The 27,312-nt window shown below is 39.4% G+C and overlaps 1 protein-coding gene across 2 annotated transcripts in view; it reads right to left on the reverse strand.

The window, feature by feature from the left end:
* LOC307158763 (uncharacterized protein) overlaps positions 1–25,317 on the reverse strand; it is a 36,148-nt gene extending 10,831 nt beyond the window's left edge. The window contains exons 1-5 of one of the 2 annotated variants that reach the window (XR_013821273.1): positions 2,702–4,391; positions 1,894–2,039; positions 899–1,061; positions 604–822; positions 123–235 (exon numbers count right to left, since the gene is read on the reverse strand). Coding sequence is in view for 1 of the 2 variants with exons in the window: in XM_079871638.1 (XP_079727764.1) it covers positions 6,087–7,187; positions 25,066–25,144 (1,180 nt within the window). In the remaining variant the exon portion in view is untranslated. Of the gene's footprint in view, positions 1–122; positions 236–603; positions 823–898; positions 1,062–1,893; positions 2,040–2,701; positions 4,392–6,086; positions 7,188–25,065 lie in introns of those variants that run through there. The other variant, XM_079871638.1, reaches the window with a different exon arrangement.
* Between the last annotated feature and the right edge of the window lie 1,995 nt (positions 25,318–27,312).

The raw sequence follows: 27,312 nt of genomic DNA on the forward strand, positions 1-27,312 counted from the left end.
CGTCATGGCCCTTCACACAAAGAAGAAATACGCAAACAACATACATTTAAAACCACTAGTTGACCAACATGATCATAATAATAAAACAAAAAGAGACGGGTGAATTTTCACCACTTCATTACCAGACAAACATGTCCAAACAACAAGGCCCCAAGTCAGTCCAACAAACTTCTGATCAAAAATGGAGAACAATTCAGCTCCAGAATGCTGTTCCATCACAGGATGCAAAGAGTGGCTAGAAACATTGAAAAGAAAAAAGAGGACAATATATATTAGATATATTACAAAACATAATGATACAGTCAAAGACAGATACAGGGATGACAGATACAGTTAAGCCCCTTTCACACAGAGATTCCGGAAAAGTGACCCGGGATTTGATCCAGGTTCATTTGATTTGGTTCATTTACACTGCCAGTGATTTTCCGGAATCAGAGAGTGCATTCACACACAACACGTAAAGACACGTGACATCGATGTGACTTGTAATGTCTCAGCAGCGTCTTAAGTTTGCTTATGAGCTGCGATCTCTCTCTCTCTCTCAAGAAACCACGCTTGTGCATTTTTTTCTCTGATTCAATCATAAACTTGCGCATTACGTACCGTTTCACAGCTGGCGAACAATCCCGGCTTCAGCGTCATCACTACAACACGGCATTATTACGGCTTTTGTTCACATAGCGCACGTTCCGGGACTGAACACGGCAATGTTACTAGGTCCCCAACCCGGCATCGATCCCGGCATCAGTCCCAGGTCGTGTTTGCGTTCACACAGAAGGCATTCTGGCAATTTCCCGGGAACATCGCGCTGTGTGAAAAGGGCTTTAGAGACAGATAGAGAATATTAAAAGGTTACAATTAAAGGGAAAATAGATCTGTGTGTGTGTGTACTACTTACATTTCAGAAATTCCACTGTTAATCCATCACTTTGCTGGGCAGAGTGGCAACATGTGGGTTCACTGCAACCTGTTTCTTCTGTACCATTTGCCCTGTTGTTTTAGATGACAATTTTTCTCTTGATTTCTTTGTTGCTCTTTCCGGATTAATACATACAAAGCGCCTAAAGGGTCAGGAAACAGACACTATGTAATTAAGATTGGTTTTAAGTTTTTGAGGCTTGTAATCATGTTTTTAAAATTGGACCATATATTAGAGCAGTGTTTCTCAACTCCAGTCATGAGGACCTCCCAGGAAGGAAGTTTTATATGTCCACTAATTAAAACACCTGATTTAACTCATTAGCTTGCTAGTGTTAAAGATGGAGGCATCTAAATCATTCGCCCTAAAAAATTCTCTCTTCTCGAGTTGAGAAACATAGTGTTAAAGGGATAGTTCGGCCAAAATTGATATTAAACCCATGATTTACTCACCCTCAAGCCGTTCGAGATGCATATGTCAATAATTTTTCAGACTAACACATTTTCAGTTATTTTAGAAAATGTCTTAGATCTTTCAGTGGTTATAATGTCAAGTTATGGGATCCACCTCCTTCAAGTCCCAAAAATGTGCATGCATCCTTCACAAAAGTAACCCATCCGGCTCCAGGGGGATAAACGAAGGCCTTCTGAGGGTAATCCGTGCGGTTTTGTCGTAAAAATATACATATTTAAAACTTTATAAATGAAAATAACTGGCTTGAAGGAGTGGACCCCATAACTTCACATTATAACCACTGAAAGATCTAAGACATTTTCTAAAATAACTGAAAATGTGTTCGTCTGAAAAATGATTGACATATGCATCTCGAACGGCTTGAGGGTGAGTAAATCATGGGTTTAATATCATTTTTGGCCGAACTATCCCTTTAAAGGCCTCAACAGAAAAGGCAAGTTCTGATATTGAATAAATGTGTAAAATGCAGGTACTGAGGTTGTTAAGAATTCAATCATTACCTTTGAATGAACTCCAAGGTACTGCCTCCTCCTGATTGAATATGTAATATGCTGTGAACAGTATGGGAAGGCCAGACAGGAAGCTGTGCTGAAAGCCCTCCTCACACACACAACTTGGCCTTCCAGTGCCCACTTGTCTGTGTCTCCTAAAACAATACAACATGTGACAATAGTTATTTTTAACTATACCATTTTTATTTTTCGTTTTTTTACATTTAAACTAATTTAGTATTCAGAGTGCAGGAACTCTTTCTTTTAAATAAAGTTAAAAACGGCATTACAAACAAACAATAAGCAAATTTCACACACAGAGTAGGCTACAGCTAAAAAAAACACATTTCGTACTGAAATGTAAGCCAACTATGGATTTTTACGCATCATTTATAATTTATATGACACGCATCCTCCGTGAGTCTGACGCAAGGCTTTAGCAACGGCGTTTTCATTTCGGCGCCCATTTTAACAGATGACTTGATTTTGATTTGATTTACACCATAAAATAATCACGACGAAGTGTGCTAATCAACACGAAGCTCGTGTGAATACCGACAGTTGTCATTAAAGCATGTAATTTTTAACACAGGAGCCCATAGATTTTCTGCCCATAGCCGATGTAGCGCCGGGGTGAGATGTGTAAAATACTACCGCGTCTGCGCTGCTGAAGCCCGGCGCAAGTCTCCTTCGCGCCCCGCGGTCGGAGGATGTGTGATCCGGGGTTACCAATATGAACCGCGAATATAACATTACCTTCATAGTCTACGAGTTACCAAACATTGAAAATAAGAAACTGAAATAATAAGTCACTTACCACAGAGTTGTGAAGCACTCCTCTTGCGCTACCCGAAAGTCGACGACACGACCGTTGAAGATCACAATGCCTCAGAAGATTTGAAATTTACAGCAATATTCTGTATTTTGAATTAAACCGCCTAGCGACCCCAGAATGCATTGCAGTTTACAGCAATATGCTGTATTATTAGAAAACAGCCAGCTGCTGTAAAATAATGCTGTAATTTTTACAGCAATTCATTACAGTGTAGTCCAGCCATGATGTAATGAAGGCGTGGATTATAGTTCCTAAATCTTTTGGAGACAAGAACTGTTTTGCTTTTGCAAGTTTCTCAATTGAAAGAAACTGCCTTTTACCACTCAGCTGACAAAATTAAGTGCCGAATCCAATGTAAATCCGAGATTCCTTACATGAGGTCGAACACTGACAGGGAAGGAACCGAAATTAAAAGTAGATGAGGAACTAGATGGGCCTAAAATCAAAATTTCACTCTTACTTTCATTTAATTGTAAGAAATTATTTGCCATCCAACATTTGATCTCCTCAAAACAGTCACACAGTGCTTCCAGGGGATAAGACATATCAGTTTTTGCCGGTAGATAAAACTGTGTATCGTCAGCGTAACAGTGGTAGGATATCCTATGTTTCTCAAATATGGCACCCAGTGGCAACATATAGAGTGAAAAAATGAGTGGGCTTAAAATGGACCCTTGGGGCACACCACAAAGTAGGGGAAAAGATGCAGAAGTAAATTTCCCCATATTTACTGAGAAGGTTCTGTCTTTGAGATACGAGGCCAACCACTGCAAGGCAATCAATAAGTTTACAACCTGAATGCCCACCACCAATCGATGCAGCAAGATACTATGGTCGATCGTATCAAAAGCAGTGATTAAATCTAGTAAGACAAGCACTGCGTGCAATCCGGTGTCGAGGATTTGCAAAAGGTCATTGTTGACCTTCAACAAAGCAGTTTCTGTACTGTGCATAGATCTAAAGCCAGTTTAAAGTCTATAAGTCTAAAAGTTTAGAAGTAAAAGGCAACTTGGATATAGGTAAAAAATTATTGAGGAGAGATGGATCCAAATGGGGTTTCTTAAGCAGAGGGTGAACTACAGCATGTTTAAAACTAGCAGGGACAATTCCGGTGGCTAGAGAACTGTTAATAATATCTGTTACAGCTGGGCACAAAGTTTCAAACACTTCCTTAAAGAGACGAGTAGGGACGACATCAGACTCACAACTGGCACATTTTGCCTTAGAAACAATATCAACCAGCTGAGAAGAGGAAACAGGATGAAAACAAGTTAGTGAATCGATTGGTGAACAGGTCAAAGGTGGATTATATATTGCTGGCTTAATGGAACCCTTGATTGTCAAAACTTTTTTTATTAAAAAACTGTGAAAAGTTCTCACGTTTCTCGAGATGGAACAAGAGTAGGGGCTGGTAAGGGTTTTAGCACAGAATCAATTGTCTTAAACAGCCTTTTCGGCCGATTTGCATTTTCTGTGATGAGTTTTGAGAGGAATTTGGATTGTGCCTCTTTCACTGATTTTTGGTAACTGATTACGCATGCAGTTAAACATTCATATGAAATTTGAAGTTTATCTCTTTTCCACTTTCGCTCTGCCTTATGACACTCTTGTCTAAGAGAGCGAGTAAAGTCATTTCAAGGGATAGTTCACTTTGAAATTAAATTTTGGTATGTTTTAGCTTACCTCAAGGGCATCCAAGATGTAGGTGTCTTTTTTTTCCGCAGTAGTTTCAATTTTGATATTTTTAGGTCAAACCGTTCTTGTCTCTCAGTCATTTGATCCAGCCAAGTGATCTGATCTGAGGGCGCAGTATAGATATATATACACTAGATGTCGCCTTAAAGACATTCGTTCCAATGAACTGCCGTAGACAAGGCGTCATCTAGTGTATATTTCTATGCACCAGTCTGCGCACACGTCACACACCAGGATGCGCCCGCGCCCTCAGATCACTTGGACGTGGCTGTGTTACAAGAGGTAAAAACGATATAAATACTGTTCGTTTTCTCACACAAACCGCTCGTTTCGTGAGAGACAAGAACGGTTTGACCTAAAAATATCAAAATTGAAACTACTGCAGAAAAAAAGACACCTACATCTTGGATGCCCTTGAGGTAAGCTAAAACATACCAAAATTTAATTTCAAAGTGAACTATCCCTTTAACCAAAGGGGGAAGTGTTTTCAAAGACTTGATTTCGTTTCACTTGTATTTGGTAGCTATAAGCTATGGGAAAACTCCTTTTCTCGAGAATATTGAAGCCTTTATTTTAAAACGCAGTGTATCTGCACAACAAGCCCAGTGCAGGCTGTCTAAGCGCGCTGATTGGCTGGGCTGCGGCAGCTGCACGAACCTATGGCGAAGCAGCGAGGATGCGCAAACCTATCAGGGCACTTCCCGCCTTGGGCGTGCCATAGGAATCAGATTTAATCTCCTTCAGCGAAGGACGCATCTCTTTGCTGACTTCGGACAAGAAGCCTCTCTCGCTGTTGAACAGCCCAGCAGCGGAACACAGTGATCTGCAGTAGCAGTTCAGCGACCTGCGGCCTCCTGCTCAGCTTCCTGGACTCGACGCCGTCAACGCTGTTCGCTATATCCCTGCGACCATCCAGCAGACTATCCTTTCAAAATAAAAGCCTTTTTCACAAAGTGCCTGTGTTTCATGCAGGGTCTCCCTCAGGGCGGCTGTTCTCATTGCGAGAGCATACCACTCTCCGCTCTGTGTTCGCGGCCAGTGAGAAAATAATAAAATGACTTATTTCACGTCTCCTTGCGCTTAAACAGACAAGTTTACACAAATTTATCTCAAAATGACCGCCTTTGTGTGTATGTAATTAAACAGTCAGTTATGGCTAAAGTAAACGGTAGAGAAAGAACGCATGTGCTAATATTCCTGCCGTTGTTTGTGTTCTTAATGTTAATCTAATGTTAAGGATACAGTTAATTTGTACAGTAAAGATTATATGCAGTGTTCATTTGCATTTGATTACAATTTCTGTACCTAAGAACAACTGTTAAACCTACCTGAAAAACCTTATAAGCACAGGTTATTTCATTTTTTATCTTTGTTGTATTGTATTTAGCCTATTAATTTATGTTATTGCTAATAATATTGCGGCTCCTAAAGCTCTTGCACGATCATAACCCTTCTTTTTCCAGTGACTTTTCTATGACATTTTCTCTTTTGTAATGTCTCTCAGCCATCTCTATCTTTAAATGTTCTAATCTTTCTTCAAATCTCCCTCTTTCTCACTCACCCTCTCGTCCCCCATCATGAGTGGACATGCCCCCTATAGCTGATTGGCTACAAGTGTGTTGTGCTGCTCGATCTGATCCACTTTCAGCAGCTTTTCTGTTGCTTACTGTACCTTTAAGTTGCCTTACTGCAGAGTGAGAATTGCGAAGATGAGTTTTTAGACTTGTGTTCCATTTAAATCTCTTCTCACATAGATGACATGCGTAAGACATCTCTTCAGTGTGATTTCTCACGTGACCATTAAATCCTTGTTTACTGGTGAAACTCTTGCCACACTGAGAGCAGGTGAAAGGCTTTTTTCCGACATGAATTCTCATGTGAGTTTCAAGGCTTTCTCTACGTCTGAAAGTCTTTCCACACTGAGAGCAGGTGAAAGGCTTTTCTGAAGTGTGAGTTGCCAAATGATCCCTAAGTTGTCCTTTCTGTGTAAAACTCTTTCCACACTGAGAGCAGATGAAAGGCTTTATTCCAGCATGAATTAACATGTGATTTTTCAGTCCTCCTTTACGTGTGAAAGAGTTTCCACACTGAGAGCAGGTGAAAGGCTTTTCTGAAGTGTGAATTACCAAATGATCCTTAAGTTGTCCTTTCTGTGTAAAACTCCTTCCACACTGGGAGCAGGTGAAAGGCTTTTCTCCAGCATGAATTAACATGTGATTCTTAAGGCTTGCTTTACGTGTGAAAGTGTTTCCACACTGAGAACAGGTGAAAGGTTTGTCTTCATTGTGAATTACCAAATGATCCTTAAGTTGTCTCTTCTGTGTAAAACTCTTTCCACAGTGAGAGCAGGTGAAAGGCTTTATGCCAGCATGAATTAAAATGTGACTCTCAAGGTATCTTTTACGAGTGAAATACTTTCCACACTGAGGGCAGATGAAACGTTTTTCTGAAGTGTGAATTAACACATGCTCATCCAGTTGTCTTTTCTGCGTAAAACTCGTTGCACAGTGAGAACAGGTGAAAGGCCCTTTTCCAGCATGACTTAACATGTGATTAATGAGGCTTCTTTTCTGAATGAAAGTCTTTTCACACTGAGAACAGGTGAAAGGCCTTTTGACTTCTGTCATTTGAATGCTGCTTTGTGAGCAACTTTGTTCAGTTTTGAAGCAACTCAATGATTTGTCTCCAGCGGTGGCATCCTGAGCTTTCTGATGCTGATGTTTCTCCTCCACTTCATTCAGATCTTGAATTTCCTCTTTCACTTTCATCAAGCCTAAAATGAAAATGATGAAAATCAATTGGGGGCCTACTAAAAACTGAAGAAAAAAAATGTCCTTTGTGTTTTTGAAAAGTTTCATGCAAAGAAACACTACACAACTTTAGACTGAACACGTAATACGCATGCACATTTACGCAAAACTTAATATGCATGCATCACAGTTTTCACAAATTCACGTTTTTGTTGTTTACACAGAGACGCTTAAAATGCCGTTGTGAAACTTTAAAATGACCTTGTCATGTAAATAAAAAGTATCTGCATTTGTGGCAGGCAGAAGAGAAAAAAAATCTATAAAAAGTACTGTATTGTCTCCTATACCCACAAGAGGGCGCACGTGACTTAACAGATTTATTTTTTGACTAATTATCAAAATAAAGTATAGTCATACAAAGCTATTATTACCAGAGCATGTGATCAGAGCAGGCAATTTTACCATTGTTGCCCAGCATGGCTATACCAGCTCAGCAAACAGAACCGTCTACTACTGTGAAATTTTACGTTATTTGAGCAGACTTTGCTTTTCCACTGCATGATCGGTACATGATTGGAGCGTTTGGGCCGTTAACGACAGAGCAGAACACGCAGCGCAAACACGAAGCGGAACTTTGAGCGCACACACACACACACACACACACAGAACGGAGAGCATGGAGCGGAAAAGACCCGCTTGTGAAGTTACTAAACAAGCTGCGCGAGAATGAAACCTGATCGCCGAACACAGAGGGGCACACATATTTTTGGCCTTTTCAATAGCAGCCGCAACAGGAAGTCCTTAAAACGAGTCAAAAAAGGTGCTGCGTCAATTGCGTTATTTTTTTAATGCGTTAAACATCTCAAATGAATCGCAAAGATTAATGTGTTAATTCCCCCAGCCCTAATATATATATATATATATATATATACATACATACATATACACACGAGCTCAATGACTGCAAGCGTGGTACCGTGATAAGTTGCCACCTGTGCAGTAAGCCCATTCGTGAAATTTCCTCAATGTATTATAACAATGTGGAAGGAATTTGCCTATGGCTAAGCCACGCCCCCAAACGCGATGAGCCAATCACAGTGCTTATAGCTAACCCAATACACTCGGACATTCTCTGCTTCCACGTCCATTGAAATGCATTGCAGTTAGTCAGTTTTCATTCGTTTTTATATGTTGTTTCTTGTCATTTTAAGTTTAAAATGGTCAAACGGTGTGCATGGGCTACATGCAACTCCGACACTAGGTATTCCAAGAGGCTGGGCGACAGTGTGTATTTTTTACCCTTTCCCAAGCCACATCTCAACTGAGATAAGTGTCTGCTCTAGATTAAGTTATGCGGTAGACCACAACACCAACGAAACGTGGATAAATTAAACAAGGATGCTTTAGCAGAAGAAAAATCTAGCTATGCTAATACGGAGCTAGGTTTAGATAAAAAAAAATAAGCTAGGAGCAATTACCATAGCATATTTTACAAGTCACATCAAGTTAGATTATTAAATTGAAAGTAATAATAATACATTAATAAATTTAAAGTAAATCACACTTCTTACCCTGTAGGTGTAACGCAAAGTTGAGATGTGGCCCAGAGAGAAAAAAAACAACAACGTTAGGTGTCAGAGGAAAAGATGCACGACAGACGAGAGATGGCGAATTTTCCCTGTGTTTAATAAAATGACTCAAACGTCACACTCGTCCGCATACATGGGGATCGAGTGAGAAAAAGTATACAAACAAACATCCAACTCTGGTCACAAAATATAAAAGAAAAGAAAAGAAACAGTACAAAGGTCGGTAGAGCGGTTATCTCTTCTCACCTGTCAAATCTATAACTGACACTACACTACTGACACTACTCATTTTTCCTCATATTAACTTAAAAACAAAAAGTGACCGTTACAAAGTGCATGAACAATGCTGATCCGCTATCTTGTTGTCTGAGATGGTGATGGCAATGAGATGCAGTTTATCACGTTTACAATGTGACCTGTAAATTTTTGCCTGGAGCTGATGCTTTTCATCGACCTTCTCAACAATAAAATTATTAATATAACCCGTCAATGCATAGATAAGGCCCTTTCGGTGACTTCGAGATGATATATAATCTTTCTGTCTCCAAAAATCATCAATTGCCTCCTGTGAAATGTCTCCCACAGCTGCCATAGCGCCTGTCACCGAATGTTGACTGTTTGTCCGAGTGAGTGGAGGGGACGTGGCTTAGCCATAGGTCAATTGGGAACAACAGCAACTCAGCCACGGAGTGGAAGGCCACATAAAATCACTGAGCAGGGTCAGCACATGCTGAGGTGCACAGTGCACATAAGTCACCAACTTTCTGCAGAGTCAATAGCTACAGCCTACAAACTTTGTGTGGCCTTCAGATTAGCTCAAGAACAGTGCGTAGAGCTTCACGGAATGTGTTTCCATGGCAGAGCAGCTGCATCCAAGCCTTACAAAGTGCAATGCAGAGCGTCAGATGCAGTGGTGTAAAGCAAAGAGCCACTGGACTCTACAGCAGAGACATGTTCTCTTAATCATGCTTCTCTGTCTGGCAAACCGATGGAAGAGTCTGCGTTTGGCGGATGCCAGGAGAACGGTACTTGCCTGACTGCATTGTGCCAAGTGTAAAGTTTGGTGGAGGGGGGATTATGGTGTGGGGTTGTTTTTCAGGGGAAACACTTAAACTACTCTAATATACACCTATGCATGCAATTTGTCGAGGGAAAGAGAGCTGAAGCAGAATACAGGAAATTGAAAGGTTATAGCATTGTTTAAAATTCAGCAGATTCAACAGTCTTGAGCAAACCATCAGTCTTTAGTTCTAATACACCCTTCTTTAAAAATGGTAGGGATACTTAATATATCAAATAATGAGACTAAGTTTGATACTTGCATGTCTCTGCAAATTTGAATAAAACTGTTCTGATGCCATTTGTATAGGCTCCAGTTGATCTTTGCGGATGTTATCTTGATGAGAGAGGACCAGTTGGAGTCAGAGGATCTTTGGTGAATGGAAAGACAAGGTTGCAGCCTGGCACAAACTTAGGGGTCCTTAGAAGACTTCTAGCTCAGCATCATCTTCACATCAGTATTTCTCAGAAAATGGAAAACTTGTAATTCTGTGATCAGTCATTTTTAAAGTGTGAAGATGAAAAGTATAAAGATTCTTATAAATACAAATGTGTCAGAGTTAGCAGGGATTTGCAGAAAGTTGTGACTCTCACTTAATTATTGTTGAGAAGGACAAATAAGCCCTTTTAATCCATCCATCTTCTTCCGCTTATCCGAGGCAGGGTCGCGGGGGCAGCAGTCTAAGCAGAGATGCCCAGACTTCCCTCTCCCTAGACACTTCCTCCAGCTCTTCCGGGGTGACACTGAGGTGTTCCCAGGCCAGCCAGGAGACATAGTCCCTCCAGCGTGTCCTATGTCTTCCCCGGGGCCTCCTCCCGGTGGGACATGCCCGGAACACCTTCCCGGGAAGGCGTCCAGGAGGCATCCGGAAAAGATGCCCGAGCCACCTCAGCTGGCCCCTCTCGATGTGGAGGAGCAGCGGCTCTACTCTGAGCTCCTCCCGAGTGACCGAGCTTGCCCTTTTAATCCTATATATTATATTACAACTTGAGAAATGTACATGTAGGCCTGTATAATTTTCCCATCTCATGATTTCTTTTTATAGGGGTTGGCCTATGTATTCATTCTCTCTTTTGGATTAATGTTTCAGACTTGCATGGTATGGTTAACCTAAATCACATGTGTAGCATGTTTGGTCTCTATGAACTTCAATCTTCATTGAGATTGAACAAAGAGAACATAACTGGCAGGGATTTCTTGCTGGAAACTTTAAGATAATTATTCATCTGATTTCATCATCATAACCTTAAATACAAAATTCAAGTTACTCTACCTTAGTTTTTCATGTTATGTTAGTTCATGTTAGTTTTTTCATGTTATGTAAGGACATAAGATCAGCAGATGTTAAACAGATTCAAGTGCAAGCTACTTTTTTATTGTAACTGAAACTAAGCAAAATAATGCTTTGCGAAAAACAAAGTGAAGATGAACAAACGACAGCCAAGAACAAAAATTTAATATTCAGCTCACAAGAGTATCTACAAGCAAGAGTTTGTTGTTAGTCGCCAGCAACAGCACAGCAGATCCAGACAAACAATGAAACTCAAAACTGTCCTGTTCCTAGAGTTAACATTACAACAAAAGCATATCTTGGTTCTGTGAAAAATAGCAAAACCAATGCTACTCACATGTGGAGTAGAAACAACGCAATAACTGCATCCATTTTCAGGCCTTCCCGCTTCAGTCTCTCAATGCTGGAAAGCTTTTCTAATAATAATGAGGCTCCTAAAGCTCTTGCACGATCATAACCCTTCTTTTTCCAGTGATTTTTCTATGATATTTTCTCCTTTGTAATGTCTCTCAGCCATCTCTATCTTTACATTTTCTCATCTTTCTTCAAATCTCCCTCTTTCTCACTCACTGACGTCCCCCATCATGAGTGGACATGCCCCCTACAGCTGATTGGCTACAAGTGTGTTGTGCTACTCGATCCGAAACACTTTCAGCAGCTTTTTTGTTGCTTACTGTACCTTTAAGTTGCCTTACTGCAGAGTGAGAATTGCGAAGATGAGTTTTTAGACTCGTATTTCGTTTAAATCTCTTCTCACACAGATGACACGCACAAGACATCTCTTCAGTGTGATTTCTCACGTGACTATTAAATTCTTTTTTGCTGTTGAAACTCTTGCCACACAGAGCAGGTGAAAGGCTTTTCTGATGTATGAGTTGCCAAATGATCCTTAAAGGTGTGATTTCTGTGTACAACTCTTTCCACATTGAGAGCAGGTGAAAGGCTTTATTCCAGTATGAATTAACATGTGATCCTTGAGGTTGTCTTTACGTGTGAAAGTGTTTCCACACTGAGAGCAAGTGAAAGGCTTTCCTGAAGTGTGAATTAACAAGTGGTTCTTGAGGTGTCCTTTACATCTAAAACTCTTTCTACATTGAGAGCTTTAGGAAAGGCTTTAATTCAGAATGAATTTTCATATGATTCTTAAGGATTCCTTTACGTGTAAAAGTTTTTCCACACTGAGAGCAGGCGAAAGGCTTTTCTGAAGCGTGAGTTACCAAATGATCCTTAAGGTGTGATTTATATGTAAAACTCTTTCCACAGTAGGAGCAGACGAAAGGTTTTATTCCAGCATGAATTAACATGTGACTCTTAAGGCTTTCTTTACGTGTGAAAGAGTTTCCACACTGAGAGCAGGTGAAAGGCTTTATGCCAGCATGAATTAACATGTGATTCTCAAGGTTTCTTTTACGTGTGAAAGAGTTTCCACACTGAGGGCAGACGAACGGCTTTTCTGACGTATGAGTTACCAAATGATCATTAAGGTGTGCTTGATATTTAAAACTCATGCCACAGTGAGAACAGGTGAAACGCTTTATTCCAGTGTGAATACTCATGTGATTCTTGAGGTTATGTTTACGTGTGAAAGTGTTTCCACACTGAGAGCAGGTGAAAGGCTTTCCTGAAGTGTGAATTAACAAGTGGTTCTTGAGGTGTCCTTTACATCTAAAACTCTTTCCACATTGAGAGCAGGTGTAAGGCTTTATTTCAGAATGAATTTTCATATGACTCTTAAGGATTCCTTTACGTGTAAAAGTCTTTCCACACTGAGAGCAGGCGAAAGGCTTTTCTGAAGCGTGAGTTACCAAATGATCATTAAAGTGTGATTTATATGTAAAACTCTTTCCACACTGGGAGCAGGTGAAAGGCTTTATTCCAGCATGAATTAACATGTGATTATTAAGGCTATCTTTACGTGTGAAAGAGTTTCCACACTGAGAGCAGGAGAAAGGCTTTATGCCAGCATGAATTAACATGTGATTCTCAAGGTTTCTTTTACGTGTGAAAGAGTTTCCACACTGAGGACACGTGAAAGGCTTTTCTGAAGTGTGAATTAGCACATGCTTATTCAGTTGTCTTTTCTGCGTAAAAGTCGTTCCACAGTGAGAACAGGTGAAAGGCCCTTTTCCAGCATGATTTTTTTCAGGTTTGAAGCAACTCAATGATTTTTCTCCAGCGGTGACAACATGAGTTTTCTGATGGTGATGTTTCTCCTCCACTTTATTCAGATCTTGTATTTCCTCTTTCACTTTCATCAAGCCTAAAATGAAAATTATGAAAATCAATTTGGACAAATGGAAAATAAAATAATTTACATGAAAATATAGGGCCTAATAAAAACTGAAAAAAATGTGCTTTTTGTTTTTGAAATGTTTCATGTAAAGAAACACTACACACCTTTAGACTGAAAACGTAATACGCATGCACATTTACACGGTTCGCAAATACTTAATATGCATGCATCACAGTTTTCACAAATTCCCATTTTTGTTGTTTACACAGAGACGCTTAAAATGCCATTGTCAAACTTTCAAATTACATTGTTGTGTAAATAAACTATAAAATCACAAAAGAAATCTGCATTTGTGGGAGGCAGAAGGAAAAAAAATACTATAAATAGTACTGTATTGTCCCCTATGCTCACAAGAGTGTGCAAGCGAGCGCAATAATCAAATATAACCAACTAAATCAAACATTGCATCTTTCATCGAAATTAAATGACATTCATTTTTTTAAAGTGCATTCACTTTTGAAACAATTGTTATTAGATCAAAATATAATTCATTTAAACTTAATAAATAGGGGGGAGGATAGGGGTAAAAGGACTTGTTTTGAGGTGCATTTTGAACATGGGCAGGGATGGGGCAGAGCGGAAGTGGAGGGGTAGACTGTTCCAGTGTGGTGAGTGTGGGAGCATTGGCAGAAAAAAGCCCTATCCCCAAAAGTCTGCAACCTGGTGTGGGGGGTGTCCAGCAGGTCCTTGTCAAAGGACCGCAGGGAACTTGACTGAGTGTAGGGGTTGAGGAGATTGGTGAGGTATTTTGGCTCCATGGAGAGATTTGTAAGTGAGCAGAAGGATCTTGTAGGTGATGCGTGACTTGACTGGCAACCAGTGGAGCTATTGGAGGATGGGAGTGATATGCTGCCAGGGCTTTGTGTGGGTTAGAACCCAGGCAGCAGAGTTCTGGACATACTGGAGTCTGCTAAGTCCCTTGGTGGGCAGTCCAGACAGGGCACCATTGCATTAATCCAGATGGGAGGTGATGAAGGCATGGATAAGTGTCTAAGCTGCTGAATGTGTGAGTGAAGGCCTGAGTCGTGAGATGTTTCTGAGGTGGTAGAAGGCAGACTTGGTGATGTTGTTGATGTGGGACCAGAAGGAGAGAGTGGAGTCCAGGATGACACCCAGGTAGCGCACCTCAGGAGATGAGCAAGTGGAACAGCCATCCACAACCAGGGCCAGGTCTCCAACTTTCCTGAGCAGTGGTGCAGGGGCCACCACCATGAGTTCTGTCTTATTACTGTTGAGTTTGAGTAGGTTTGTGGTCATCCATGATTAGAGTTTCTGGAGGCAGTTGACAAGTTGTATGGGTGGGAGCTGGGAGGAGGGGTTTGTGCTGATATAAAGTTGAATGTCATTGGCATAACAGTGGAAGTTGAGTCCATGTTTACGGATAATATGACCTATGGGTAGTATGTAAACGGTGAACAGTAGAGGACCAAGCACAGAGCCCTGGGGCATGCCATGGTTTGCGGGTGCTGGATAAGAGTTGGAGCCATTTAGGGTGATGAATTGTTTCCGGTTTGTGAGGTAGGACCGGAACCAGGACAGTGCTGTGCCCTTGAGGCTGATGAGCTCAGAGAGGCGGTGGAGAAGGACGGTTTGGGAAACTGTATCAAAAACCACAGAAAGGTCAAGGAGGGTGAGGATTGTGATGAGGCCAGTGTCAGCAGCAAGCAGGAGATCATTAGTGATTTTGATCAGCCACTGCTCTTTCCAGGATTTTGCTGAGGAAAAGGTAGGTTGGAGATCAGATGATAGTTGTTGGGGTCGTCTGGGTCTGAGCCTGGCTTTTTGAAAGTGGGGATGACTGCCGCCATTTTAAAGCTGGATGGTACCACACCGGAGTCAAGAGATGCATTTATGATGTTTTCCATTGGATGGCAGAGGATGGGAAGACAGGCCTTGACCAGGGTGGTGGGCATTGGGTCAAGACTGCTGGTTGAAGTGTTGGCTGAGATGACCAGTTTCATTACTTGGTCGGCATCCAGTGGAGTAAAGGCGGATAGGCAGCACTGAGGTCAGCGGGCAGCTGAGTGGTGAGAATCCTGTTGGGGCAGGGGGAGAGCCCAGGAGACTGGATCTGCCGGTGGATAGTGTCCACTTTCTGCTGGAAAAAAATCCAGGGACCTGGAGCAGAGGTCAGCTGCATCTGAGGGTTTAGAGGCATCAGGAGGGTGAAGACGACGGTTAATGGCGGGGATGGTGGTTACAGATAAGTGTGGAGTAATACCTATTTTTTACCTGAGAAAGGGCTTCTTTGTAGTTTATGACATGTTCTTTAAATGCTTCACGCTGGACAGTGAATCCGGATCTTCTGCATCGTCTCTCTCGAGCCAACATCCTATGGTCTTCATCCTGCGGAGCTAAGGGGTGAATCAAGGGGCAGGACGAGAGAAAGATATGTAACGCATGGTGATGTGTGTGGGTGTGGGTGGTGGGTCGCTAGGGAGTAGGATAGCATGGAAGTACACACCCGTTTCATGTTCCTGAACGTGAATTGGCCGTTTGGTGCACTGCTTTGGGAGAGGCACAGAGACCAAGAATAGGATGGCATAGTGGTCAGAGACAGCCAGGTCAGTGCACTGCAGGTGGAAGGGGGTTATGCCAGCACAGCACACCAGGTCCAGGGTATGCCCTTTGTCATGTGTGGGGTAAAATTGAAGCAGTCCAGCAGTGATAGAAAATCAACAACATGAGAACAACTACTGGAATCCACATGAATGTTAAAATCATCAGCGAAGGCTGCAAGGCTTCTGGATATAGCCATAACCTCGGGGAGTGGCATGTTTCAGAGTTATGAGCTCTTGCTGGTTCTCCCATGTCTCAGTAAGACATAAAAAATCCAGTGATTTTTCCAAAATTATGTCATGGATAAGGAGGGCGTTGTTATTTAATGAATGAATGTTAAGAAACATGAATGATGTCCTGGTTAGTGCATTGTCAGGGGTGACAGTGTTGTCCACACAGACCAAGGATCGCAGATTTGAATGTGATGGGTGTCGTTTGCATGGGGGCATGGCACCAAGGCACCATTCAATTTCATGGAAATCATTCAATTTTTACCCTTAGATGGGTTTGGAAGTTTTTTGTATGTCCTAATTCGGACACAGTCTCTATATGATGATATCTAGGTGAAAGAGTCTCTATGTGTTCCCCGAATTAGGACATACAAAAAACTTCCAAACCCATCTAAGGGTAAAAATTGAATTGATGTTCAACAAATAGGCTAAACAACAGATATAGGCCTAATACAAATGAGAAAATGATTCAGCTTGGGTTGCTGAATATTAGATCCCTTACTTAAAAAAGCACTTATTGTTAATGATATGATTACAGACTATAATCTAGATGTGCTGTGTTTGACAGAAACCTGGCTAAAACCAAACGATTACATTACTTTAAATGAGACCACCCCGCAAGATTACTGTTATAAACATGAACCTCGTCTGAAAGGCAAAGGGGGAGGTGCTGCTGTAATTTATAGTAATATTTTTAGAATTACTAAGAAGTCTAGTTTCAAATATAATTATTTTGAAGTGTTGGTGCTTAATATAGCAATATATAGTGTAAATGATAAATCACGTTTGAGATTTGTGCTGGCTACTGTATACAGGCCACCATACAGACTTTATCAAAATAATTAGCTGACTTTCTATCAGAGTTAGTACTGGTTGCAGATAAAGTCATAATTGTTGGTGATTTTAATATACATGCTGATAACGAAAAAGATGCATTGGGATTGGCATTTAAAGACATTCTTAACTCTATTGGAGTTAGACAACATGTGTCAGGACCTACTCATTGTCATAATCATACCCTAGATCTAATATTATCACACGGTATCAATGTTGATGCCGTTGAAATTCTGCAGCAGAGCGATGACATCTCAGATCATTATCTGGTCTCGTGTAAACTTAATTTAGCCAAGGCTGCAAAGCCGACTCTGTGTTACAAATATGTTAGACCTATCACTTCTGCCACTAAAGATTGCTTTATCAATAATCTTCCTGATCAGTTTCATCATCTCAGCATCCCAGATAGCTTAGAACTCGATATTGCGACAAACTTTTAACTCTCTGTTTTCCAGCACTTTAGAAACAGTTGCTCCCTTGCGCTTAAAGAAGATCAAAGAAAAGTCCAACGCCATAGTACAAGCACATTCGGGCCCTTAAGAGAGGAGTCAGAAAAATGGAGCGAAACTGGAAGAAAACAAAAAGGTAGCGCTATTTCGCATTTCATGGAAAGAGAGCTCGACTGCATACAGAGAGGCCTTAAAGGGTCATGAAACCCCCCTCTTTCAGCTCAAGTCTAGCTCACAATATTTTTGAAAAATGCAACTTAAATGGGCGTGGTGGCTGTGAGAAGAAGGGAGGGGAGTGGGTGTGGTACGGTAGGGGAGAGGGGAGAGGGGGAAACTGTCACCGCAATGGCCCATGCATATCGACTGTCACTTAAAATCAGTGGTAAAACGTGAGGAAATGCTAAAAAAAAATATATATATATATAGCTGGCAAAGTTAAAGTCTAATGAAATACACTGATGCCTTATTTTTGTCCTTTCAAAAGTAACTGAATGCCCTTCTACATATATTTGCCTACATTATAATTGTATTTAAAACATATAACGTTTATGTATAATTATGTCATTATAAAATATATATTTGTTTATATACACACTATAAATGCATATATTTGAAAATAATAAATTTTCCGCTTAAAAAAAAAAAGTTCCGTGGGCTACATAGCCTAGAACTACGCGCCCCCTAAACCCACATAGTAAAGATGGACAGTGACAGAGAAATTTGCACGCATACGTTCCATACAATTGAGGTATTATCGAAATATCTAAATTTTAATAACGAGTGATTATTTAACAAAAGGCATGTAAAACGGTCAGGGTTACATTTTAGACACACACACGCACACACGCGCGCACACACACGACACACCTCTGAAGTGAAAGAAAAGTCCTCGGAACCGCATCACTCGCAAGACGAAACCTGCATTGGTGTACAAGGCCGAAGTCCACCATTCTCCAGTTGAATGGTTGCTACACCGGAGTCCAGCTCGGGCAGCATCGCGGGGAAAGATGCACTGGAACTTTTGCACCACGAAAACAAACGCGCGTCCCATCATTGCCTCTCTCATCAGCTACGCGATATCACAGTTTGATATGTCTTGTCTGTCATTGTAAAGTTCCCCGTGGTGTCATGAATAATTAAGAGAAAGTGTCTTCTCATTGGATAAGAAAACTCAGCACATGAATAATTATGAGACACCGATGAGTCATCAAAGTACTATAGTGCACTGCCACGTCACGATGAAGATTTTAAAACCGGAAGAGGAAAATAGCGCAAAAAAACTAAAATTTAACCATTTTCCCCCTACTATTAAATATAACAGATGCTATCATTGTCTTCAATGGTGTTCAACACACATACCTGTGTTAAAATCTCAGAAAATTTGGTTTAGGGTTTCATGACCCTTTAAAAGCTGCTAGATCTGCTTATTTTTCAAACCTATTAGAAGAAAATAAACAAAACCCTAGGTATTTATTTGAAACAGAGGCTAAACTAACGAAAAATAAAGCTTCAAGCCCAGAAGTTTCCAAGCAGCACAGCAGTAATGACTTTATGATCTTCTTTACTAACAAGATTGATAATATCAGGGAGAAAATTACAACTATGCAACCGTCTACTACAGTATCGCATCAGGCAGTGCATTGTAGTGTCCCTAAGGAAACATTTGATTCATTCATTGCTATAGAAGAGGAAGAATTCGTTAAACTCGTTAAATCATCTAAATCGACAACATGTATGTTAGACCCAATACTGACTAAGCTACTGAAAGTGATGCTTCCAGAGGTCATAGATCCTCTTCTTAATATCATTAATTCATCTTTGTCATTAGGATATGTACCATTAAACCGCTTGTTAAAAAAACGCAACTTTATCATACAGAATTAGTCAATTACAGGCTGATCTCGAATCTACCTTTTCTGTCAAAGATACTAGAAAAGGTGGTATCCTCACAACTATGTTCCTTTTTAGAAAAATTATATCTGTGAGGATTTTCAGTCAGGATTTAGTACCATAGTACTGAAACTGCTCTCATTATAGTTGAGAGCAAATGATTTGCTCTTATCATCTGATCGTGGTTGTATTATAACGGATATCGAATATCAAGCAATGTATTCGAATATATTCAAATATCTACGAGTAAAATGTAAAATGAAGTTAACGAACAACCTCGATCCATCAGGAAACGCCACATGGTCGCTGAATTTCACTGCGCTTCATGAAGAGTTTTTCTTTTGCATGAAAAAGCCGTTCGCCGGAGATGTGTTAAAAGATAGCGGAGTGCATTCATGATTATTAGGCTACTGGTATAATATAATAATCATCCTGGCGACGGGTCTGAGTGAGTAATTTACTCTCTTACCTTTGTTCTTTGATTAACATTAATGACACTTTAAGACCAGCAGCTGCTGGCAGAGACGCGATCTGACATGCGTCCCATTTTCTCACAAATCTCTACGTTCATTTAAGACTTTATTTAAATAATTTAAGACTGCTCTTATGAGGACACTCGACTAAGCGGCTGGTCTTAAAGTGTCATTAATGTGGCATAATGTGTGTGTTGTGGTTTGTTCAAGCCCGAAAGAGAACTCGATACTGACACGCGTCTTTTCTGTGGGTCGTGTGTGTGTGTGTAATAGGCAGGAATTACAGCGCGGTCCTCTTTAGTCTTGTCATTATCTTCCATTTTCAAAACAAGCTGGCTATTGGCTATTATTCGCTTGAATTGGTCATGGGCCTACTCTACAATACGTTTAGAGTGGCAGCTACTGGATGAGATGGCAAACAATAAAATAAAAAGCAAACGGTCTAATCATAGACAGTAAAAAATGCGCAAAACATGGCACTTTAAATAATAATAATAATAATAATAATAATAATTCGTTACATTTATATAGCGCTTTTCTAGGAACTCGATTTAAAAACCGGATAGTTTATTATAGTTCGATTTTGGATATTTCACGTCATGTTCGAATGCATATTCGAATATCGAATAAAAAGTGACAGCCCTACTCTCTATTAATGTTACTCGATCTTAGTGCTGCATTTGATACTATTGACCACAACATTCTTTTAAAGACTCGAAAATTATGTTGGCATTAATGGAATTGCATTAACATGGTTTAAGTCATACTTATCTGACCGTTATCAGTTTGTAGCAGTAAATGAAGAGATGTCTCATCGATCACAAGTTCAGTATGGCGTACCACAAGGCCCAGTACTAGGACCTTTGCTTTTCACTCTGTACATGCTACCCTTGCCGTTCAACAGAGGCCACAAGATATCAATTCGAATAGATTCTCGATTTTCTATTCGAATCAATTATATACTGATTTCAATGATTCTATTTTCATTGGCCCCACCACAAAGAAAGTAATAAATGAAAGTATATTTTTTTACCCATGTATCCTTGTATTGTAATAAATAAGGTTATGACACCCCTAATGCAATTTCACACCAAATAAATGCAATGGATCAAGCAGTGTGGGAGGCCCCATTCACAACTAAATGTCGACAGGATTAACAAAAACAAAAAATAATCAAGGAACTTTGCTGCCGTACCATGGGTGCAGCAGGCGCAATGATATTACGCAGTGCCTGAAAATAGGCTAACTTCCGTCAACATAACCAACGTGACAACCTGCTTGCACAGGGAGCGTGCCTTGTAACCATGGAGATATTTGTGAGAGACGATTCAGAAGAAATTTACTTGTGCAGATTAGTGTTGCTTTCGTCAACGAAAATTATGACGAAATATTGTCGTCAACGAACCTTTATCACCTGACGAAAACGAGACGAGACGCAACGTAAATGCTGGTCATGTGACGATGACTAAAATAAATGTATAATGCAATATTGTTGACGAATAAAAACGAGACTAAATGTGGTTTACAAAATAAAAACTATTCTAAAATGTCTCTTCATTTTCGTTGACCAAAACGAGACGAGACGAAATGTTATAACGTCACGACGAATGAGAGAGTTGTGCGTGAACCCATAGTTTGTTGGCTTTAAATTCTGGTTTGCGATCTGGTCACCCGATTATCAGTGAATTCAACACTATTAGTCCATTAGTTATTCCATTAAAATGTCTCATTGATATATTTGACCCATTCATAATCATTACTTTTGCCGGTTCTTTGTGACAGCTGTTATGTGCGTTATTGGCAGCGTCACCCTCCGGTTACATAAACACGTCACCACCGCATCAGCACCAGAACATGGAGATTTTATTTTAGAGAATAATCGCACAACCTATTCGATAGGCTATTCTACAATTAAATAAACTAATCGAATATTCAAAAATCGTGACTCATCCCTGCATGGAATCTCTTGTTTCTTTTCCCAAATCTTCACTCACGTCTCACCCATTTTCTAAGGGGATTATAAACGTTTCTTCATTGGTTCGCTTTTAATTAGGCCTATATTCGTATTCTTTACTGTGGTAAAGTAGAAAAATGCTGTAGGACAGAGAGCCTACATTTGTACTTGCATGTCAAATTCTTTTTAACACAGTTTGTGCTTGTTATTATTAGACATGGTAAGGTGCGTCAAGTTTAGTTGTAAAGCGCGTTTCAAACGCTCGGGTGATTGGTCCATTACAACCGCGGTGGTAAAAAAAACTGCCAATCACAGCCTAAATATACTAAATATAATATTATAAGCTTGTTTGAAATACTATATTGACTGGGTTAAAAAGAATTGCATTACTAAAAAGAGACTAAAATATAATTTTCATCGACTAAAACTAGAGTAAAATGTCATCAGTTTTCGTCGACTAAAACTTGACTAGACTAAAAAGAGTATGAACGTGACTAAAACTAATAAAAACTAAAACGACAGCTTGACACAAAGACTAGACTAAAACTAAAATTAAAACAGGCTGTCAAAAACAACACTAGTGCAGATCCTGAACCGTATCTACACAAACTTAGTGCTGGTCGTGTTGGAAGTTACCTAAGCTGGGGACTATTTTCAGGCGCTGCGTGTTATCATTGCGCCTGCTGCACCCATGGTACGGCAGCAAAGTTCCTTGATTATTACACAGGAATGCCATATCGGCCTAGAAAATCACAACTTTGAATTTTTTGTAGGTCTTAGTACACAATGTAACTAAAACAACTAAAGTCCAGTTTTAAATAGGAAAAATATCGAAACTCTTTGGTCATTGTTTTGAGAGAGATACTAACCGTCTAATCAGATTCAATGATCTATGCTAATCTATGATAAAAGTGCTACCGCCAGACCCGGAGATCGGCTGAATGGATTCGAAAACGGTAAAACTCAACTGTTTAACCCTAGGTGATTTGGAAAATGAGCCTATATCCAAAAAAGTGGTGTGTTCCTTTAACAATAGCTGTAGGTTTGGAGTGACCTGGATGGGTGTGAGACTGCCAGCCTGAAATTGTGTCCCAGAGTGGCATTCAATTATTTGTGAATATTTGTAAATATTTCTGGCTTTAAACAGCAGTAAAATTGACAGTGTGCAGTTCAATAAAGCTGAAATAAAATAGTTTTAAAAAATGTAAATAAAGAACAATTAGAAATGTTGCCTTGGCAATAAATAAGGATGCTCTTTTCTGGGGGTTTTCCTGACTGAACCAACGCGATCATTAACTGTTAATCGACAAGATTATGTTAAATTAGAATTAAATTTAATTAAATTGGAATAGATAGGCTAAGTGTCTGTGATCTATTAAAAAAAAATACCGAAATTAGTTTTACATGCACAAATATAGCACAATTATTTTCTTTCGTTTGTTAATTAGTTAGCCTAATTATTAAATACTCTGCATAGTACTATATTTATTCAGTTAATTTTCCAGGAAAACGGATCAAAACAGGGCAATAATTAAGAAGAATTAGCAAATATGACTAAAATGTCCAGGTGGACACTGTCAAAAAGGCAATCAAGAAATTAACTGATGACTTTAACCCTCGGAAGTACACATTGCAGAACATAACGCAGAATTTAGCAGTCAAAACTGATTCATCGTTGATTCAAACCTTTTTCAACAAGAAAAGGGACAAGTAGAGTGCATGCAGTCTGGACAGTGTAAAAGTTGCAGATGTCTGGTTAGGCTAGTGTGCACATGACCATGGACAGGAGTCGTCCCATATTCGATTTCAACTCAAGTCATTCAACTCTGCTCTCCTCTCAGAGTTATATTCACCATCGAGTCATCTGCCACCACATGTGTATGTTTTTAGAGTTGCTCACTATCTCACTCTTTACTGTATTTTTATTTTACATGGGGTTAGTTTTACATGCACAAATAGCACAATTTCTTTCTTTCGTTTTGTTAATTAGTTAGCCTAAATATTTAATATTCTCCATAGGACTATTTATTACCTATATGACCACTGCCCTACTGTGATATGTCAAGCACATTTTTGCGCATTTGAAAGATGATGTTTTAAGTGAATATTGGAAGAGGAGTGAAGTGCACAGCTCAGTTTACATAACAAATAACAGTTTTGCTTCCAAATACCTCAGGAATATATAAATATTTGGATTTGTGCTGAATGAGAGGTAGGGTACGTGAGCCCAATGCTGGTTTCTGTTTCAGTTTCGCTTGAATGATTCTGTGCGCACAGTGCGATCTGTGTGAGTGACTCTCAATGTCTGTGAGTGAGCTACTGTGAAGAAAGTACATTACTTTAGCTTCTAACTTTTTAATACATTTTCTTTCATGAGAGTTTTTTAGAGTGTGTGTTAATTTGTGCAATGATAACAGCAATGCAAATATGATTTTATTAATATAGTAGACATTAGTACATTGCAACAGATGAATTAGAATGAGTACATTAATGTTTATGTTCTAAAAGAACAATAAGAAAACCTGGTCTTGGTACAGGTTTTAGTGCATTTAGTGCAGATCCGTATCATATATCTTATTGTGGCCTGTATCAGGATAGGTACCGTGACTTTGTTGTTGATACACAGCCCTATACTACGTTTTCATTTGAGGGTACAAATAGAAATAATATAATAATAATTTACTTTTATTCGTTGGGTTTTTATTTAAGTGGAAACCCGCAGGAAACCTTCTGTACCCACAATGGGTCTTTTTATGCTTTTTCACTTTTTCAAATTTAGTCAGTCTGTAATGTTGCTGTTTGAGCATAAAACAGATAGCTGCGATGTTAAAAGTCCACTTCAAATGGAGATATTTTATTTAACAATTTAACAACCTTTTCAATAACTAAAACGAACGGCTCGTTTGGACTACAATGCGATTTTTCTGGGCTTTATGATATTCCTCATTTAAACAATCGCCACAGGAATAAGCAAAAAATGTGTCGATTACTGTTTGGATTAACATAGTTTATATAATCACGATTAAATGGTGTAAAAATAGCGTATCTAAAGTGTGTAATAAAAAATGAATAAATTAAATTAAATCTGCTAACGTTAGATGAATAAATGAAAAAAAAAAAAAACTGAAATGTCCTGTGAAAGACGTGCTTGCATTGTCCGTGAATCAAGGCTTGAAAACATATTCGTACACCCCAAAAACAAAACAAAACAAAAAAACTTTGTAAAAGGGTAACGTTATATGGGACCCCTTTAAAGATGAATGAAGAATAGACACCAACCTCCTTGTTCCTCGTGTTTTATTCTCCAGGGTTCTGGTTCACTCATGTCCTCCTCACTCTCCTCTTTAACAAACACCATCTTCACAGCAGCAGATCTCAGTTCAGTTGACACTCCTCCAGATATTCCTGCTTGCTTAAAAATGTAGTCACGTCTATTAGGATGGAGATATTACAGGCATTTATTGACCCGTTTAAAAAATGTATATCTTTGTAACAGTTTGTATTAAGCCAGTAACGTTACGACAACACAAAGCCGTACTCTGCCACGACACATAACACCAGAGTCCAGAGATCATGCTGAAAACGAATCTTCTTCCTCTTCTTCTTTATTGTTTATTGGCGGTTGGCAAACCAGCTTTTGGTGCATTTCCGCCACCTACTGGGATGGAGTGTGAATACCTAGGATGATGGAATGGAAAACTACTATCTAGTAACAAAAAAAAAAAAAAAAAAAAAAAAAAAAAAAATTATTTGTTTAAACTTATATTCTGTGTATCAACCGTGTATCTCTCAAATATTTAAATAAAATAGGGTACACTTTTGGTTGTATCTGTGCACTTTGAAATAAATCTTTTATTGCTAGCTGAACTTTCAGTTCCTTTAGATCTTCCACAAGTTGAACTCGTTCATCATTATATGCTTGACACTGAACAATCACATGCTCCACTGTTTCTGCCACCCCACAATGGATGCACCCATCTGTCTCACTTTTACCTAACAAGTGTAAATAATAATTTAATCTGGTGTGCCCAATGCGTATCCTCGAAATAATTGTATCATCTCTTCTGGATCCATATTTTCTCCTTTCACTCCCCACTGTATCCTGAATATTATATAGATGTCTTCCTTTTAACTCCTTATTCCAGTTGTCTTGCCAGATATTTATAACAGCTTTTCTTACAATGCACTTAGCTTCAGCTTTGCTTAATGGAATCTCTATGTCGACTTCATCCTTTTTTAATCCCGTCTTTGCCAGTTTGTCCACTATCTCATTTCCCTCAACTCCAACATGAGCTGGTACCCATAAAAATGATATATTTTTGTCTAGTGGATTTATTCTGTACAAAATCTGTAATATATCGTATAATATATCTTGTCTAGCATCTGACATTCCACTTTTTAAGCTGCACAAAGCTGAGAATGAATCAGAGCATATGACTGTATCCTTAATATTAGATTCTTCTACCCATATCATTGCTATGTATATTGCCATGAGTTCTGTTGTAAATACTGATATATCATTAGACAGCCTTTTAACAGTACTATGTTCAATATGAGGTATATATATTGCTGCTGCTGTATAACCAGATTGAGGATTTTTAGACCCATCAGTAAATATCTGAACACTATTGTTATAATTTTGATTCAAATAATTTACCACTGCTATATTCATAGATAAACACCTTTCCTTTTCATTCTTTATGATGTTTAATTGTAGATCCACTAAAGGCATTTTGTACATCCAAGGGGGTACACTTGGTGTAATTACCGTATGATTCATGACTATACCATCTATTCCAATATCTTTGGCAACTTTATCAGCATTCCATCCAAAACTATTTAAGCTTGCATATTCATGCTCCCAACATTCTTTTACCACATCTTTTACTGGATGAGCATCTGCATGTCCCTTTACGGAGCACCAATACGCCATTTTCAGCTTAATTCTCCTAATTTCTAAAGGCATTTCTGCCATTTCAACCTGCAAAGCAGAGATTGGAGATGTTCTAAATGCCCCACATGCTATTCTCAGTGCCTGGGATTGTACTCCATTTACTTTCTTTAGTATGGAAGGTGCTGCTGAACTGTATACTATGCCACCATAATCAATAATTGGCCTTACCATTGCACAGTAGATTCTCTTTAAAGAATACCGAGTTGCCCCCCAATCTACTCCTGCAAGACACCTGAGAACATTAATTCCCTTTTTACATTTTTCAACCACTTTCTTTATGTGTGACGCAAAAGTAAGTCTAGAATCCATCCAGATCCCAAGGAACCTAACTTCTGAGACCTGTTCTAATACCTTATCATATAACTTAAGTTTAGTACTTGGTAATTTCTTTTTCTTAGAAAAACATATTACTTTTGTTTTTTCAACAGACATTCTAAAGCTCCAGTTATTAGCCCATTTTTCCACTTCTATGATGGCTTTCTGCATACATCTTTCCACATATGTCACATTTCTACCCCGTTTCCACAGCGCACCGTCATCTGCATACAGGGATTTTCCAATACCTTGTCCAA

This window comes from Squalius cephalus, assembly GCF_949319135.1.
Source record: "Squalius cephalus genome assembly, chromosome: 1".
Classification (NCBI taxonomy): domain Eukaryota; kingdom Metazoa; phylum Chordata; class Actinopteri; order Cypriniformes; family Leuciscidae; genus Squalius; species Squalius cephalus.